The 16,419-nt window shown below is 46.1% G+C and overlaps 1 protein-coding gene across 3 annotated transcripts in view; it reads right to left on the minus strand.

The window, feature by feature from the left end:
* The window catches only part of arhgap32b (Rho GTPase activating protein 32b), a 220,560-nt gene that overhangs the window by 97,354 nt on the left and 106,787 nt on the right, over positions 1-16,419 (minus strand). For all 3 annotated transcript variants that reach the window (XM_055875737.1, XM_055875732.1, XM_055875728.1), the window contains exon 5: positions 7,665-7,749. In XM_055875737.1, the coding sequence (XP_055731712.1) occupies positions 7,665-7,749 (85 nt within the window). The remainder of the gene's footprint in view (positions 1-7,664; positions 7,750-16,419) is intronic.

The raw sequence follows: 16,419 nt of genomic DNA on the forward strand, positions 1-16,419 counted from the left end.
CAGGGTAGAAAGAGAGAGAGAGAGACAGGCTGGAGCAGGGTCGAAAGAGAGAGAGAGAGAGAGAGGCTGGAGCAGGGTCGAGGGAGAAAGAGAGAGACAGGCTGGAACAGGGTCGAGGGAGAAAGAGAGAGACAGGCTGGAGCAGGGTAGAAAGAGAAAGAGAGAGACAGGCTGGAGCAGGGTCAAAAGAGAGAGAGAGACAGGCTGGAGCAGGGTCGAAAGAGAGAGAGAGACAGGCTGGAGCAGGGTCGAGGGAGAAAGAGAGAGACAGGCTGGAGAAGGGTCGAAAGAGAGAGAGAGACAGGCTGGAGCAGGGTCGAAAGAGAGAGAGAGACAGGCTGGAGCAGGGTCGAGGGAGAAAGAGAGAGACAGGCTGGAGCAGGGTAGAAAGAGAGAGAGAGAGACAGGCTGGAGCAGGGTAGAAAGAGAGAGAGAGAGACAGGCTGGAGCAGGGTAGAAAGAGAGAGAGAGAGACAGGCTGGAGCAGGGTAGAAAGAGAGAGAGACAGGCTGGAGCAGGGTAGAAAGAGAGAGAGAGAGACAGGCTGGAGCAGGGTAGAAAGAGAGAGAGAGAGACAGGCTGGAGCAGGGTCGAAAGAGAGAGAGAGACAGGCTGGAGCAGGGTCGAGGGAGAAAGAGAGAGACAGGCTGGAGCAGGGTAGAAAGAGAAAGAGAGAGACAGGCTGGAGCAGGGTAGAAAGAGAGAGAGAGAGACAGGCTGGAGCAGGGTAGAAAGAGAGAGAGAGAGACAGGCTGGAGCAGGGTAGAAAGAGAGAGAGAGAGACAGGCTGGAGCAGGGTCGAAAGAGAGAGAGAGAGAGACAGGCTGGAGCAGGGTCGAGGGAGAAAGAGAGAGACAGGCTGGAACAGGGTCGAGGGAGAAAGAGAGAGACAGGCTGGAGCAGGGTCGAGGGAGAAAGAGAGAGACAGGCTGGAGGAGGGTCGAAAGAGAGAGAGAGAGACAGGCTGGAGCAGGGTCGAAAGAGAGAGAGAGAGACAGGCTGGAGCAGGGTCGAAAGAGAGAGAGAGAGACAGGCTGGAGCAGGGTCGAAAGAGAGAGAGAGAGAGACAGGCTGGAGCAGGGTCGAGGGAGAAAGAGACAGACAGGCTGGAGGAGGGTCGAAAGAGAGCGAGAGAGACAGGCTGGAGCAGGGTAGAAAGAGAGAGAGAGAGAGACAGGCTGGAGCAGGGTCGAAAGAGAGAGAGAGAGACAGGCTGGAGCAGGGTCGAAAGAGAGAGAGAGAGAGACAGGCTGGAGCAGGGTCGAGGGAGAAAGAGACAGGCTGGAGCAGGGTAGAAAGAGAAAGAGAGAGACAGGCTGGAGCAGGGTAGAAAGAGAAAGAGAGAGACAGGCTGGAGCAGGGTAGAAAGAGAGAGAGAGAGACAGGCTGGAGCAGGGTAGAAAGAGAGAGAGAGAGAGACAGGCTGGAGCAGGGTCGAGGGAGAAAGAGAGAGACAGGCTGGAGCAGGGTCGAGGGAGAAAGAGACAGACAGGCTGGAGCAGGGTCGAGGGAGAAAGAGACAGACAGGCTGGAGCAGGGTAGAAAGAGAGAGAGAGAGAGACAGGCTGGAGCAGGGTCGAAAGAGAGAGAGAGGCTGGAGCAGGGTCGAGGGAGAAAGAGAGAGAGAGGCTGGAGCAGGGTCGAGGGAGAAAGAGAGAGACAGGCTGGAGCAGGGTAGAAAGAGAGACAGGCTGGAGCAGGGTCGAGAGAGAACGAGAGAGACAGGCTGGAGCAGGGTCGAGGGAGAAAGAGAGAGACAGGCTGGAGCAGGGTAGAAAGAGAGACAGGCTGGAGCAGGGTCGAGGGAGAAAGAGAGAGACAGGCTGGAGCAGGGTCGAAAGAGAGAGAGAGAGACAGGCTGGAGCAGGGTCTAGCCGACTGCAGAGTAAGGTGTCTACATTCTCGTCCTGTGTGAGAGAGTGTGAAGCCTTGAGTCAGTGAGTTGGGGGGGGGGGGGGGGGGGGGGGGTGTTGCCTTTTGGACGACATTTCTGTTTATAGCAGATAGTCTGGTGCAGACAGACAGACACGCACCGCAGTTCTGGGTAAATGCATCTGTGCGCACATGGTGCACACGTCAGCTCTGTGGCTCTGTCGTTCCAAAAAGAATGTGTGTGTGTGTGCGTGTGTGTGTGTGTGTGTGTGTGTGTGTGTGTGTGAGAAAGAGAGCGAGAGCATTGGGGTTTCCCAGCCCATTGCCAGGTTCAACACTGGCCCTCTGCTGAACGGTAAGCCTCCATAATGAGTGATCCCAAGCTAAACAATTCCTCCATTGTGTGCAGCTGCAGCAGCCACACACACATACATGTAAAGTTTCCTCCTCATTTTGTGTGTATGTCATTTGGGTAAATGTAAAATAAATAACAAGGAATGGTTGTTGAAGTTGCCACATACAATGGCCAGCTGTCAACCTCAGATGTACTTTGTGTGTGCTGCCCTCAAATGTGATGCTGAAAAACCCATGTCCCAAATACACTACATGACCAAAAGTATGTGGACACCTGCTCGTCGAACATCTCATTCCAAAGCCATGTGCATTAATATGGAGTTGGCCCCCCCTTAACTGCTATAACAGCCTCCTCTTCTGGGAAGGCTTTCCACTAGATGTTGGAACATTGCTGTGGGGACTTGCTTCCATTCAGCCACAAGAGCATTAGTGAGGTCGGGCACTGATGTTGGGCGATTAGGCCTGGCTCGCAGTCAGCGTTCAAATCACATTTTATTGGTCACATACACGTGTTTAGCAGATGTAATTGCGGGTGTAGTTAAACAGTTGTGTTTCTAGCTCCAACAGTGCACAGTAATATCTAACAAGTAATATCTAACAATTTCACAACAATACACAAATCTAAAGTAAAGGAATGGAATTAAGATTGTATAAATATTTGGACAAGAAAAGTCGGAGCGGCATAGACTAAGATACAGTAGAATAGTATAGAATACAGTATATACATATGAGATGAATAATGCAAAATATGTAAACATTATTAAAGTGACTAGTGTTCCATTATTAAAGTGGCCAGTGACATCAAGTCTATGTATATAGGGCAGCAGCCTCTACGTGCTAGTGATGGCTATATATAAAATATCTTCTGTCTCTCGGTTTCAGCTTTGATGCACCTGTACTGACCTCGCCTTCTGGATGATAGCGGGGTGAACAGGCAGTGGCTCAGATGGTTGTTGTCCTTGATGATCTTTTTGACCTTCCTGTGACATCGGGTGCTGTAGGTGTCCTGGAGGACAGGTAGTTTCCCCCCGGCGATGCATTGTGCATACCGCACAACCCTCTGAGAGCCCTGCGGTTGCAGGGGGTGCAGTTGCCGTACCAGGCGGTGATACAGCCCGACAGGATGCTCTCAATTGTGTATCTGTAAAAGTTTGTGAGGGGCCAAGCCAAATTTAGCCTCCTGAGGTTGAAGAGGCACTGTTGCGCCTTCTTCACTACACTGTCGGTGTGGGTGGACCATTTTAGTTTGTCAGTGATGTGTACGCTGAGGGACTTGAAGCTTTCCACCTTCACTGCGGTCCTGTCGATGTGGATAGGGGCGTGGTCCCTCTGCTGTTTCCTGAAGTCCACGATCAGTTCCTTTGTTTTGTTGACATTGAGTGAGGTTCTTTATTTTCCTGGCACCACACTCCCAGGGCCCTCACCTCCTCCCTGTAGGAGGTCTCGTCATTGTTGGTAATCAGGCCTACTACTGTTGCGTTCCAATTCATCCCAACGTTGTTAGATGGGGTTGAGGCCAGGGCTCTGTGCAGGCCAGTCAATTTCTTCTACAAAAAATGTTGTATGGACTTCGCTTTGTGCACAGGGGCATTGTCATGCTGAAACAGGAAAGAGCCTTCCCCAAACTGCTGCCACAAAGTTGGAAGCACAGAATCCTTTTGAATATCGTTGTATGCCGAGCCCAAACCATGAAAAACAGCCCCAGACCACTATTCCTCCTCCACCAAAATGTACCGTTGGCACTGTGCATTAGGGCAGGTAGCGTTTTAATGACATCCGCCAAACTAAGATTGGTCCGTTGGACTGCCAGATGGTGAAGCGTGATTCATCACTCCAGAGAACGTGTTTCCACTTCTACAGAGTCCAATGGCAGCAAGCTTTACACCACTCCAGCCGAAGCTTGGCATTGCTCATGGTGATCTTAGGCTTGTGTGCAGCTGCTTGAACACGGAAACCCATCTCATGAAGCTCCAAAAGAACAGTTATTGTGCTGAAGTTGCTTCCAGAGGCAGTTTGGAACTCGGTAGTGAGTGTTGCAACCAATGACAGACGATTTTTACACGCTACCCGCTTAAGGACTGGGCGATCCCGTTCTATGAGCTTGTGTGGCCTACCACTTCAGGGATGAGCCATTGGTGCTCCTAGACATTTCCACTTCACAATAACAGCCCTTACAGTAGGCCGGGGCAGCTCTAGTAGGTCAGAAATTTGACTAACTGACTTGTTGGAAAGGTGGCATCCTATGACAGTGCCATGTTGAAAAGGCACTGAGCTCTTCAATAAGGCCATTATACTCCCAATGTTTGTCTATGGAGATTGCATGGCCGTGTGCTTGATTTTGTACACTTGTCAGCAATGGGTGTGGCTGAAATAGCCAAATCCACTCATTTGAAGGAGTGTCCACATACTTTTGTATATAGTGTATTTAGGTGAGACTAACAAATAAAAGCCGACAAAGACTAGGTAACCCCCACTGAACAGACGCGGACCACCTTAAGTAGCCTAATATCCGAGAGAGAGGATGACATGTCTGTCTGTGGGTGACATGAAAGTGTCAATACTAAACTGCTTACGAGACCAATTGATGGGCGGGAATTTAAATGGCTGGCTTTCTATGAAGCCTGCTGCTCAGTCACTGTCTGATATTAGGTTAGAATAAGGATTAACTATTTGGTTTGAACCTACTGTTAGAGCTTCAAGTCTAAATTCTAGAGAAAGGGGAAACTGGGACCAGTGTATCCCATTCAGCTGTACCTATAGGGGAAAACAGGTCTATGGGCTAGATAGAATCATTTCACAGACAGTGACAGTTACCAAAACCCCTCTTGGCTGAACTACAAAAAATCTTTGTCGGGTGGAAACGCATTATCTTACTGGCCTTTACAGAATCATTACCAATTAAGAGATTGCTCTCAAAAGCCAGCCTGTCTTCAATGATTCCCAATACATCGGAGTTTTCAATCAATAAGCTTCTATTCCCAAATCCTCCTCCTCACTCCAAAGGTTTACCTTCCTCTCCCCCTGTCCTTCCCTCCAACAACCGCTGATCTAGTGTGGTCTTTGGTGAAAACAGGACAAAGAGCCCTGTGTGAATAAAACGCACCCTCTTTCTTTGAATAAATCATTTTCATTTCAGATCAGAGATATTTTCAGATCAGAGATACTTCAAGATATGTGAAGAACAAATGAAAGGAAGGAGGCCTTTTTTCGGGTCTTCACATAGGGTTTCTGTCTGTCCTAACAGTGAAGATGACAGCAGGATACAGTTACACACGACAGTGTGACTGTTCACAGGGAGAGGAAACCTTGGCATACCGACCAACCCTGAAGAAACCAATGCAGAAAACATGCAGGCCAGGGAAGTAATACAAAAGGGAGCCGTAATTACAAAGCGCTCCTAAAACCACCACGAGTCAGGCTGAAATGCAGCGAGCAGCCACAGAGGAACAGAGCCAGCATAGAGTAGACGAAACCCAGCTGGGAAAACAGCAGCCATACATGCCATCTGAGAACGGCAGAAGCATAGAATTGCATATAGAAATCACAGAATGTAAAGGATCTGTGTGGAACACTTGTTCTTTAGCCAATGGTGATTTAGAATGATGCTAATTAATTTTGTAGTATCACGATGTGATTGTGCTGGTTAGTGAAGCCTCCTGGTGGAGAGAAAGTGGAAAGTCAACGCAGGATTCTGCCAACCACGATGCTACATCATCTTCCTGGAGTCTATCTGCGTTAACAATTCTGAGACAATGCTGACCTCTACTGGACATGGAAAAGAACTACATCAACATTCATCACAAACGAGGGGATGAGAGTTTCCACGCTACTTCTGAAATATTATCATAACAGGATTCAGAATGTTCTGGTCCTCTCCCAGTTCTTGCAGATCTATTGTCTATAATTTTACATTTTTAGTAATTTAGCAGTTGCTCTTATCCAGAGCTACTTACAGGAGCATTTAGCGTTAAGTGCTTTGCTGAAGGGGACATTGGCAGATTTTTAACCTACTCGGCTCGGAGATTCAAACCAACAACCTTTCGGTTACCGGCCAAATGCGCCGAACCGCTCGTTTTCCTGCCGACGTGTGTGCATGTGAGTGCGTGCATCATGATCAGTGTGTGAGCGTTCCATTATCAGACAGCCTTAATCCTCTCTAGCATCACAACAACTGTGGAGCTCTGGGTTCCCTGGTGGCATTGCAGCCCCTTCTGTGTGTGTGTGTCTCCTCAGTTAGCACAGGGAGGGAGCCATTGGGCCAGGCTCAGATAATAAACCTCTCCTTTCACCATATGGAGAAGCCCTCAATAGAGGAAGGAGTCGGCAGAAGTGGGAATTAAGCATTACGTATAGCGGATTTATGATGTAATATCCATTGGGTAACAGCGCAGATGTGACTGGTGGAAATGCCTCTCATGCAAATTTTTGCCACGTAGATAAACATTCTGATATAAAGACTTGGATTAGGAGATTTGTATTACTTGCCGCTCGGTGTTGCTTCCCTCCTATTCCCAGTTTAGAATGGATGCTGGATAGCTTTGCATACAGTATAGTAAACAGAAACCAATATCAGATTTTGTAAGGATAAATGCTTGGTCGACAGAGTACAACCCACCGGAAAACATAGCCAACTATTAACACAGGGTCTACCTGCAACAACGTGCTGACAAAGGAGAGACAACATCTTTGCTTTCTTACTTCATCAGCACTGGGGGAATTTGCGGGGAATTTGCTTCCACTTCTCCGGTTCTTTCACATCAGGGGCGAGTTTCCCAAAAACATAAAAGATCTTTCGCACTAAGATCTTCTACAATACATTTCTAGGCAATGGAAGGAAAATGACCTCAATGCTAAAGTTGAATTTTTTAAAGGGAGACAAGGAGAGAGGAGACAAGAAAAGAGGAGGCAAGGAGAGAGGAAGCCAGTGTAGGAGTCATGGCGTACAGGAAGGCCTCTTAATGTCATGTTTGGGTGAGGAGGGGAGAAAGCAACAACAGCTGGTGCTGCTCATTGGTGAGGCATGTTAATTACACTTAACATCCCTTCCATTTCTCCTTGAGCCAGAGGCCTCTTCTGCTACAGGGGCGCACACACACACACCCACACCCACACCCACACACACACACACAACATGCTCAATACAGCCACACAGCAAGGTCTCTCCTACCATTCTTTCAGGATTGTTAACAATGTTATGAAGATTTACGGGCAAATCACAACCACCTAATACCACTGGCAAAATGTCTTCATGAACTATGTAACCAGCAAAGATTAGCACTGGCTATACAGTGACATTCCACTCAAAACAACTCCACAGTTTTCATTGCAATATAAATACATCATATCACAACCAAGGTAGGTACCTTGACACACCAGATGATTCACCATTTTTGAACAACATTGCAGCATCCATAGTGCCCTGCTAAGTGCTTGCTTACCTGGATGGCGCCAAAGTCCACGTTCTCGTAGTGGAAGTGGGCGCACTCGGCCAGCTTGGGGAAGTGGCCTTTGGTAAAGGACAATCTGAAAGAGAGACGGACAGTGGTTAGGACAAAGCCACGCCTAAGGGCCTGTCAGAGAATGAAGAGTGTAAAGGGCGTGGGGGACGGACTGTTGCGGTGACCGTACTACTGCCACAATCGCAGTCATGACCACAGTAAAATTCCACATGACCGTTGAGTCACGGTCATCTCCTTTTATGCCCTCTGGACATGCTTTGGTAGTACCCAACTTGCTAACTACCATCAGGTCCCAATGGACTGGTACTCAGGGCTCTATTGTCCCTCTAACCGCTCGGACATCAATGCAAAGGCAATCAAAAAATCTCATCAAAACTGTAGGCCTATCATACATTAAAACTAACCTCACTGTGATGATCAATTTGAAGAAAAAAGTTCAACAGCGGGTTGAAACAGTGTAAAACATAGATGTCGTTTCAAAAACATAACAATGAAATAGACAGCGCTTTCTAAGGTGATGATTCATATCAAAACAGCCATACGCACATTAGCGCATATGTATAGGCTTATGAGCCCAGGCCCCAAAAATATAAAAATGATGATTGTGCCATTATACAATACATTGCCTACCGCATATTTTGCATGGCAGAAAAACATAAAACAAAACGGATTTTAGATGTCATTGGTACATAGTTGGTCAAGCCTATACTCTGAAATTATTATTTTATTTTAAGAATCGCCTTTGAGCGTGAACTGTATTATTATGGATACCGTCTGGACTTGGTTACCTTATGCTACGCTTCAACATTTCTATCCACGAGGTTGGAAAAATAACATATAGGCGATGCTGTTGGTTCATTGATTGTGCAGGGCGGCTTACAGAATTCAGAAAGTGAATTTGTATTTGATTGAATAGTAATTGGGCCTGGAGACACCCTACCTTTAGCTATACAGTATATCTCACCACGATGCGTTTCCATCTCCTCTCTCTCTCCTTTATTCCTTTCTGGAGCGAGCAGACGGGCTGCCAACAGTTTAGTGAAATACACTACATGACCAAAAGTGTGTGGACAAAAGTATGCTCGTCGAACATCTCATTCCAAAATCATGGGCACTAATACGGAGTTGGTCCCCCTTTGGTGCTATAACAAGTAGAGCATTAGTGAGGTCGGGCACTGATGTTGGGTGATTTGGCCTGGCTCACAGTCAATGTTCCAATTCATCCCAAAAGTGTTTGATGGGGTTGAGGTCAGAGTGCAAAGGGCGTGGGGGACGGGCTGTTGCAATGACTGTATTACTGCCACACCAGCAGTCATGACCACAGTAAAATTCCATGTGATGATTGAGTCACGGTCATCTCCTTTTATGCCCTCTGCACATGCGTTGGTAGTACCCAACTTGCTAACTACCATCAGGTCCTAATGGTCTGGTACTCAGGGCTCTATTGCCAGTTAAGGTCTTCCACACCGATTGACAAACCATTTCAATACGGACCTTGCCTCGTGCACGTCATGCTGAAACAGAAGAGGGCCTTCCCCAAACTGTTGCCACAAAGTTGGAAGCACAGAATCGTCTAGAATGTAATTGTATGCTGTAGTGTTAAGATTTCCCTTCACTGGAACTAAGGGGCATTGTCCAAACCATGAAAAACAGCCCCAGACTACTATTCCTCCTCCACCACACTTTACAGTTGGCACTATGCATTTGGGCAGGTAGCGTTCTCCTGGCATCCGCCAAAACCCAGACTCGTCCGTTGGACTGCCAGCTCCTCGGCCATGGAAACCTATTTCATGAAGCTCCCGACGAACAGTTCTTGTGCTGACGTTGCATACAAAGGCAGTTTGGAACTCGGTAGCGAGTGTTGCAATCGAGGACAGACAATGTTTATGCGCTACGCGCTTCAGCAATCCGCGGTCCCATTCTGTGAACTTGTGTGGTTTTAAGTCTTAACACTTAAGAGCTGAGCAGTTGTTGATCACAGACATTTCCACTTCACAATGACAGCACGTAGAGTTGACCGGGGCAGCCCTACCAGGGTCGAAATTTGACAAACTGACTTGTTGGAAACGTGGCATCCTACGACGGGTGCCACGTTGAAAGTTACTGAGCTCTTCAGTAAGGCCATTCTACTGCCATTGTTTGTCTATAGAGATTGCATGGCTGTGTGCTCAATTTTATACACCTGTCATCAATGGGTGTGGCTGAAACAGCCGAATCCACTAATTTGAAGGGGTGTCCACATGCTTTTGTATACATAGCGCCTTCCTAAAGTATTCAGACCCCTCGACTTTTTCCACATTTTGTTACGTTACACATTTTAAAAACGATTAAATCATTTTTTTTACTCAATCTATACAAAATACCCCATAATGACAAAGCAAAAAGTGACATTTTTGCTAATTTATTATAAATAAAAACTGAAATAACACATTTATATAAGTATTCAAGGCCTTTACTCAGTACTTTGTTGAAACACCATTGGCAGTGATTACAGCATCAAGTCTTCTTGGGTATGACGCTACAAGCTTGTCACACCTGTATTTGGGGAGTTTCTCCCATTCTTCTCTGCAGATCCTCTCAAGCTCTGTCGGGTTGGACAGGAGGAGTTGATGTACAGCTAACTTCAGGTCTCTCCAGAGATGTTCGATCGGGTTCAAGTCCGGGCTCTTGCTGGGTCACTCAAGGACAGAGACTTGCCCCCAAACCACGCCTGCATTGTCTTGGCTGTGTGCTTAGGGTCGTTGTCCTGTTGGAAGGTGAACCTTTGCCCCAGTCTGAAGTCCTGAGCGCTCTGGAGCAGGTTTCTTTTTTAAATCGAGGATCTCTGTACTTTGCTCCGTTCATCTTTCCCATTGATCCTGACTAGTCTCCCAGTCCCTGCCACTAACAAACATCCCCACAGCATGATGCTGCCACCACTGTGCTTCACCGTAGGGATGGTGCCAGGTTTCCTCCAGACGTGACGCTTGGCATTCAGGCCAAAGAGTTCAATCTTGGTTTCATCAGACCAGAGAATCTTGCTTCTCATGGTCTGATAGTCTTTAGGTGCCATTTGGCAAACTCCAAGCGGGCTGTCATGTGCCTTTTACTGAGGAGTGGCTTCCATCTGGCCACTACCATAAAGGCCTGATTGGTGGAGTGCTACAGAGATGGTTGTCCTTCTGAAAGGTTCTCTCATCCCTACAGAGGAACTCTGGAGCTCTGTCAGAATGACCATTGGGTTCTTGGTCACCTCTCTGACCAAGCCCCTTCTCACCCAATTGCTCAGTTTGACTGGGCGGCCAGCTCTAGGAAGAGGCTTGGTGGATCCAAACTTCCTCGATTTAAGAATGATGGAGGCCATTGTGTTCTTGGGGACCGTCAATGCAGCAGACATGTTTTGGTACCCTTCCCCAGATCTGTGCCTGTCTCGGAACTCTACGGACAATTCCTTTGACCTCATGGCTTGGTTTTTGCTCTGACATATACAGTTAACTGTGAGACCATATATAGACAGGTGTGTGCCTTTCACAATCATGCCCAATCAATTGAATTTACCACAGGTGGACTCAAGTAGTAGAAACATCAAGGATAATCAATGTAAACTGGGTCCACCTGACATCAATTTCAAGTCTAACAGCAAAGAATAGTTATGTAAATAAGATGTCATTATAGGGTATTTGTGTGTAGATTGCTCAAGAAAATGTTTAATTTAATCCATTTTAGAATGGGGCTGTAACGTAACAAAATGTTGAAAAAGTTAAGGAGTCTGAATACTTCCCAAATGCACTGCATAGTGTATGTCTCGATGTAAAAAAATGATTTCACTTGGTCTAGTGCCCATTGCATACAGAGTTTGGACGGAACATCCAACAGTCAGGCAGCGAGAACATGCTCCTCAAACAGTGGTTGATGCATGGAGTGAGTTAAGGGTTCTTATGTGTACTTCTCTGCTGCTCATAAAGCACATGCTCTGCTATAAAACCCAAGTAGCCAACAAAACAGACCAGCGGTAAAGCCTCCATTTGGTATTCGAGTGCACACAGATGAGTCTTTATTCCCCTTGCCCATTTAATAATGGCTGTAGTGTAAAGTACTTTAGTAAAAATACTTTAAAGTACTACATACATTTTTTGTGGGGATATCTGTACTTTACGTTATATTTTTGACAACTTTTGCTCCGCTACATTCCTAAATAAAATAATGTACATTTTACTCCATACATTTTCCCTAATACCCAAAAGTACTAGTTACATTTTAAATGCTTAACAGGACAGGAACATGGTCAAATTCACACATTTATCAAGAGAACCTCCCTGGTCATCCCGACTGCCTCTGATCTGGCGGACTCACTAACCAAAAATGCTTTGTTTTTAAATTATGTATGAGTGTTAGAGTGTGCCCCTGGCTATCTGTAAAAATGTTTTAAATGTAATGTGCTGTCTGTTTTGCTTAATATAAGAAATGTGAATTTTTCCAAGAGGCTTCTAAATATCTTCTACCCCCAAGCCATAAAACTCCTGAACAGCTAATCAAATGGCTACCCACACTATTTGCATTGCCCCCCCCCGAACACTGCTGCTGCTCTGTTATCATCTATGCATAGTCACTTTAATAACTCTACCTGCATGTACATATTACCTCAAGTACCTCGACACTGGTATATAGCCCCACTATTGTCATTTACTGCTGCTCTTTAATTATTTGTTATTCTTATCTCTTACTTTTATATTTTTTTAGGTATTTTCTTAAAACTGCATTGTTGGTTAAGGGCTTGTAAGTAGCATTTCATTGTAAGGTCTACACCTGTATTCGGCGCATGTGACAAAAAAAAATTATTTGATACCATAGGCCTACAGTTGGCCAACTCATATTCTGTTCTTCTGAAATACATTTTCTTCATACAGGCTAACAAAATATTATGACTACCACAGCCCTAGGTGGGGGGATGGAGAAGAAGAAAACAGATGGTACAAGAGAGGAGCGTGGTGGAAGAGGGCAAAACGAGATCAAATCAGATAGAAACTGAAAAATGTAAGCGAGTGAGGGAAAGAAAGGGCCAGGTCTGAGAGACATAACGAGAGAGTGAGAGGTAGAGAAATCAAATAAAAATGTATTGGTCACACACACAGTTTCGCAGATGTTAGCGCAGGTGCAGCGAAATGCTTATGTTTCTAGCTCCAACAATGCAGCAATATCTAGCGAAACAAAATACATACATGATCAAAAATCTATATTTTTAAAGAACAAGAAATGAAGACATATGAGACCGAGCAACATCAGAACGAGTCCAGAATATAAATACATATATACACAGTACAGTTGAGGCTCCTCAGAGGAGGAAGGGAAGGACCATCCTCCTCAGTGAATTTCATAAACATTTCAATTGTAAAACATTTAAAATAATAATTTTTAGATAAAACTATATTAATATAATCACGTCACCAAATAACTTATTAAAACACTATTTTGCAATGAAGGTCTACAGTAGCCTCAACAGTACTCTGTAGGGTAGCACCATGGTGTAGTCTGAGGACAGCTAGCTTCCGTCCTCCTCTGGGTACAATGACTTCAATGCAAAACCTAGTATGCTCATGGTTCTCACCCCCTTCCATAGACTTACACAGTAATTATGACAACTTCCGGAGGACGTCCTCCAGCCTATCAGAGCTCTTCCAGCATGAACTGACATGTTGTCCACCCAATCAAAGGATCAGATAATGTATCTAGTACTGAAAGCATAAGCTACAGCTTGCTAGCACTGCAGTGTATAAAATGTGTTAAGTAGTTGACTCAAAAGAGAGATGGACAATAGTTGAACAGTTAACAAATTAATTTCTTCCAAAATGAAGGAGAAGCAAGAGAGAAATAAAGTATTTTTTTTCACTTTCAGTTTCACCTACTTAGCAACAAATGCAGCTAGCTAGTTTAGCCTACTGAAACACCCTGCTCAACCAGAGGGATGCTATGTTAACTAGCTGGCTATGACTTCCAACACAACACAGGAACTCTTCCAAGTCAAGATAAGCTGGTATTATTCATTTATTGCCACCGGGGCCTGCCGGTGTAACTGCTTACTGTACACGAACGTTACTGCATGATTGTAGCAGGTTTACTAACACGTTAGTTATATTAGCTATGTTGACTATGACGTTACTTCAGCTAATATGGTGACAACGATGTAGGCTGTGTGTAGCAGTTTGGCTTGGAAAGGTTATTTCGCCTGATCACATACAGCGGATGCGTTGAAGTCCACAAGCAAAGGGAAGAGAAGGAATACAACGTGGCTGTTATGAAAGTGAACTCTGTTTACGTGTGATCAGAGTTGTATTCATTCCGCCGATTCTGTTGAAAAACATTTCTTAAGCGCAAGCAAACAGAACAAAACGGGGATAAACATACCTGAATTTGTCCAATAGAAACGCTTGTTTGCAACTGTTGGACTAATGATTACACCCTATATCACCTAAAATGTGTCTCTCAACCTGTGTGCACCTACGTTTGTAAACTTTCATTCATAGGCTAGGTTGTAGCAACCTCATGGCCTAGGCCAAAAAATATAGAGCTGGCTGGGTTTTCTGTGCATCGGAAGGACAGAGCAGCTACGTCTGGAAAGTTGACGGGCGGGGGGGGGGGGGGGGTCTATTTGTCAATAGCAGCTGGTGTGCGATGTCTAATATTAAAGAACTCTCGATGTATTGCTCGCCTGGCGTAGAGTACCTCATGATAAGCTATAGACCACACTATCTACCAAGAGAGTTCTCACTATATTATTCGTAGCCGTCTATTTTACACCAAAAACCGATGCTGGCACTAAGACTGCACTAAACGAGCGGTATTAGGCCATAAGCAAACAAGAAAAAGCTCATCCAGAAGCGGAGCTCCTAGTGGCCGGGGACTTTAATGCAGGCAACGTTATATCCGTTTTACCTCATTTCTACCAGCATTTTCCCAAAGGTAATAAAAAACTAGACCGCCTTTATCCTCCCGATTCCTGCTTACAAGCAAAAACTAAAAAAGGAGGTACCAGTGACTCGCTCTAAATGGAAGTGGTCAGATGATGCGGAAGCTGCAGGACTGTATTCTAGCACACTCGAATATGTTCCGGGATTCATCCAGTGGCAATGACTCACCAGCTTCATCAAGAAGTGCATCGACAACGTCATCCCCACAGTGACAGTAAGTACATATCCTAACCAGAAGCCATGGATAACAGGCAACATTCGCACCGAGCTAAAGGCTAGAGCGGACACTAATCCGGAAGCTTATAAGAAATCCCGCTATGCCCTCAGATGAAACATCAAACAGGCAAGGCATCAATACAGGACTAAGATTGAATCGTACTACACCGGCGCTGATGGTTGTTGGATGTGGCAGGGCTTGCAAACTATTACGAACTACTAAGGGAAACACAGCCTCAAGCTGCCCAGTGACACGAGCCTACCAGACAAGCAAAATGCTTTTCATGCTCGCTTCGAGGCAAGCAACACTGAAGCATGCGTGAGAGCACCGGCTGTTCCGGACGACTGCGTGATCACACTCTCCGTAGCCAATGTGAGCAAGACCATTAAACAGGTCAACATTTACAAGGCCAGACGGATTACCAGGGCGTGTACTCAGCGCATGCGCGGACCAAGTGTCCTAACTGTCATTTTCAACCTCTCCCTGACCGAGTCTGTAATACCAACATGTTTCAAGCAGACCACTCAAGAGCACTAAGGTAAACTGTCTAAATGACTACCGCACCGTAGCACTGACGTCGGTAGCCATGAAATGCTTTGAAAGGCTGGTCATCAACACCATCATCCCGGAAACCCTAGACCCACTCCGATTCGCATATCGCCCCAAAAGATCCACAGATTACACAATCTCTATTGCACTCCACAATGCCCTTTACCACCTGGACAAAAGGAACACCTATGTGAGAATGCTGTTCATTGACTACAGCTCAACGTTCAACACCATAGTGCCCAGAAAGCTCATTACTAAGCTAAGGACCCTGGCACTAAACACCTTCCTCTGCAACTGGATCCTGGACTTCCCGACGGGCCGCCCCCAGGCGGTAAGGATAGGCCACAACACATCTGCCACGCTGATCCTCAACACTGGGGCCCCTCAGGGGTGCGTGCTTAGTCCCCCTCCTGTACTCCCTGTTCACCCACAACTGCGTGGCCAAGCACGACTCTAACACCATCATTAAATTAGTTGACGACAACAGTGGTAGGCCTAATCACCGACAACGATGAGACTGACCTCCTTACAGGCTGAGACCTTGCAGTGTGGTGCCATGACAACATCATCTCCCTCAATGTGAGCAAGACAAGGGAGATGCTTGTGGACTACAGGAAACGTTGACGGGGCTGTAGTGGAGCAGGTCGAGAGTTTCAAGTTCCTTGGTGCCCACCTCACCAACTATCATGGTCCAAACACACCATGACAGTCGTGAAGAATGCACGACAACACCTTTTCCACCTCAGGAGACTGAAAAAATTTGGCATGGGTCCCCAGATCCTCTAAAAGTTAGACAGTGGCACCATCGAGAGCATCCTGACCGATTGCATCACCGCCTGGTATGGCAACTGCACGGCATCTGACCGTAAAGCACTACAGAGGGTAGTGTGTACGGCCCAATACATCACTGTGGCCAAGCTTCTTGCCATCCAGGACCTATATAAGAGTTGCCAAGTCTAGGTCCAAAAGGCACAACAGCTTCTACCCCCAAGCTATAAGACTGCTGAACAATTAATCAAATTGC

The sequence above is a fragment of the Salvelinus fontinalis genome, chromosome 2, assembly GCF_029448725.1.
Source record: "Salvelinus fontinalis isolate EN_2023a chromosome 2, ASM2944872v1, whole genome shotgun sequence".
Lineage (NCBI taxonomy): Eukaryota > Metazoa > Chordata > Actinopteri > Salmoniformes > Salmonidae > Salvelinus > Salvelinus fontinalis.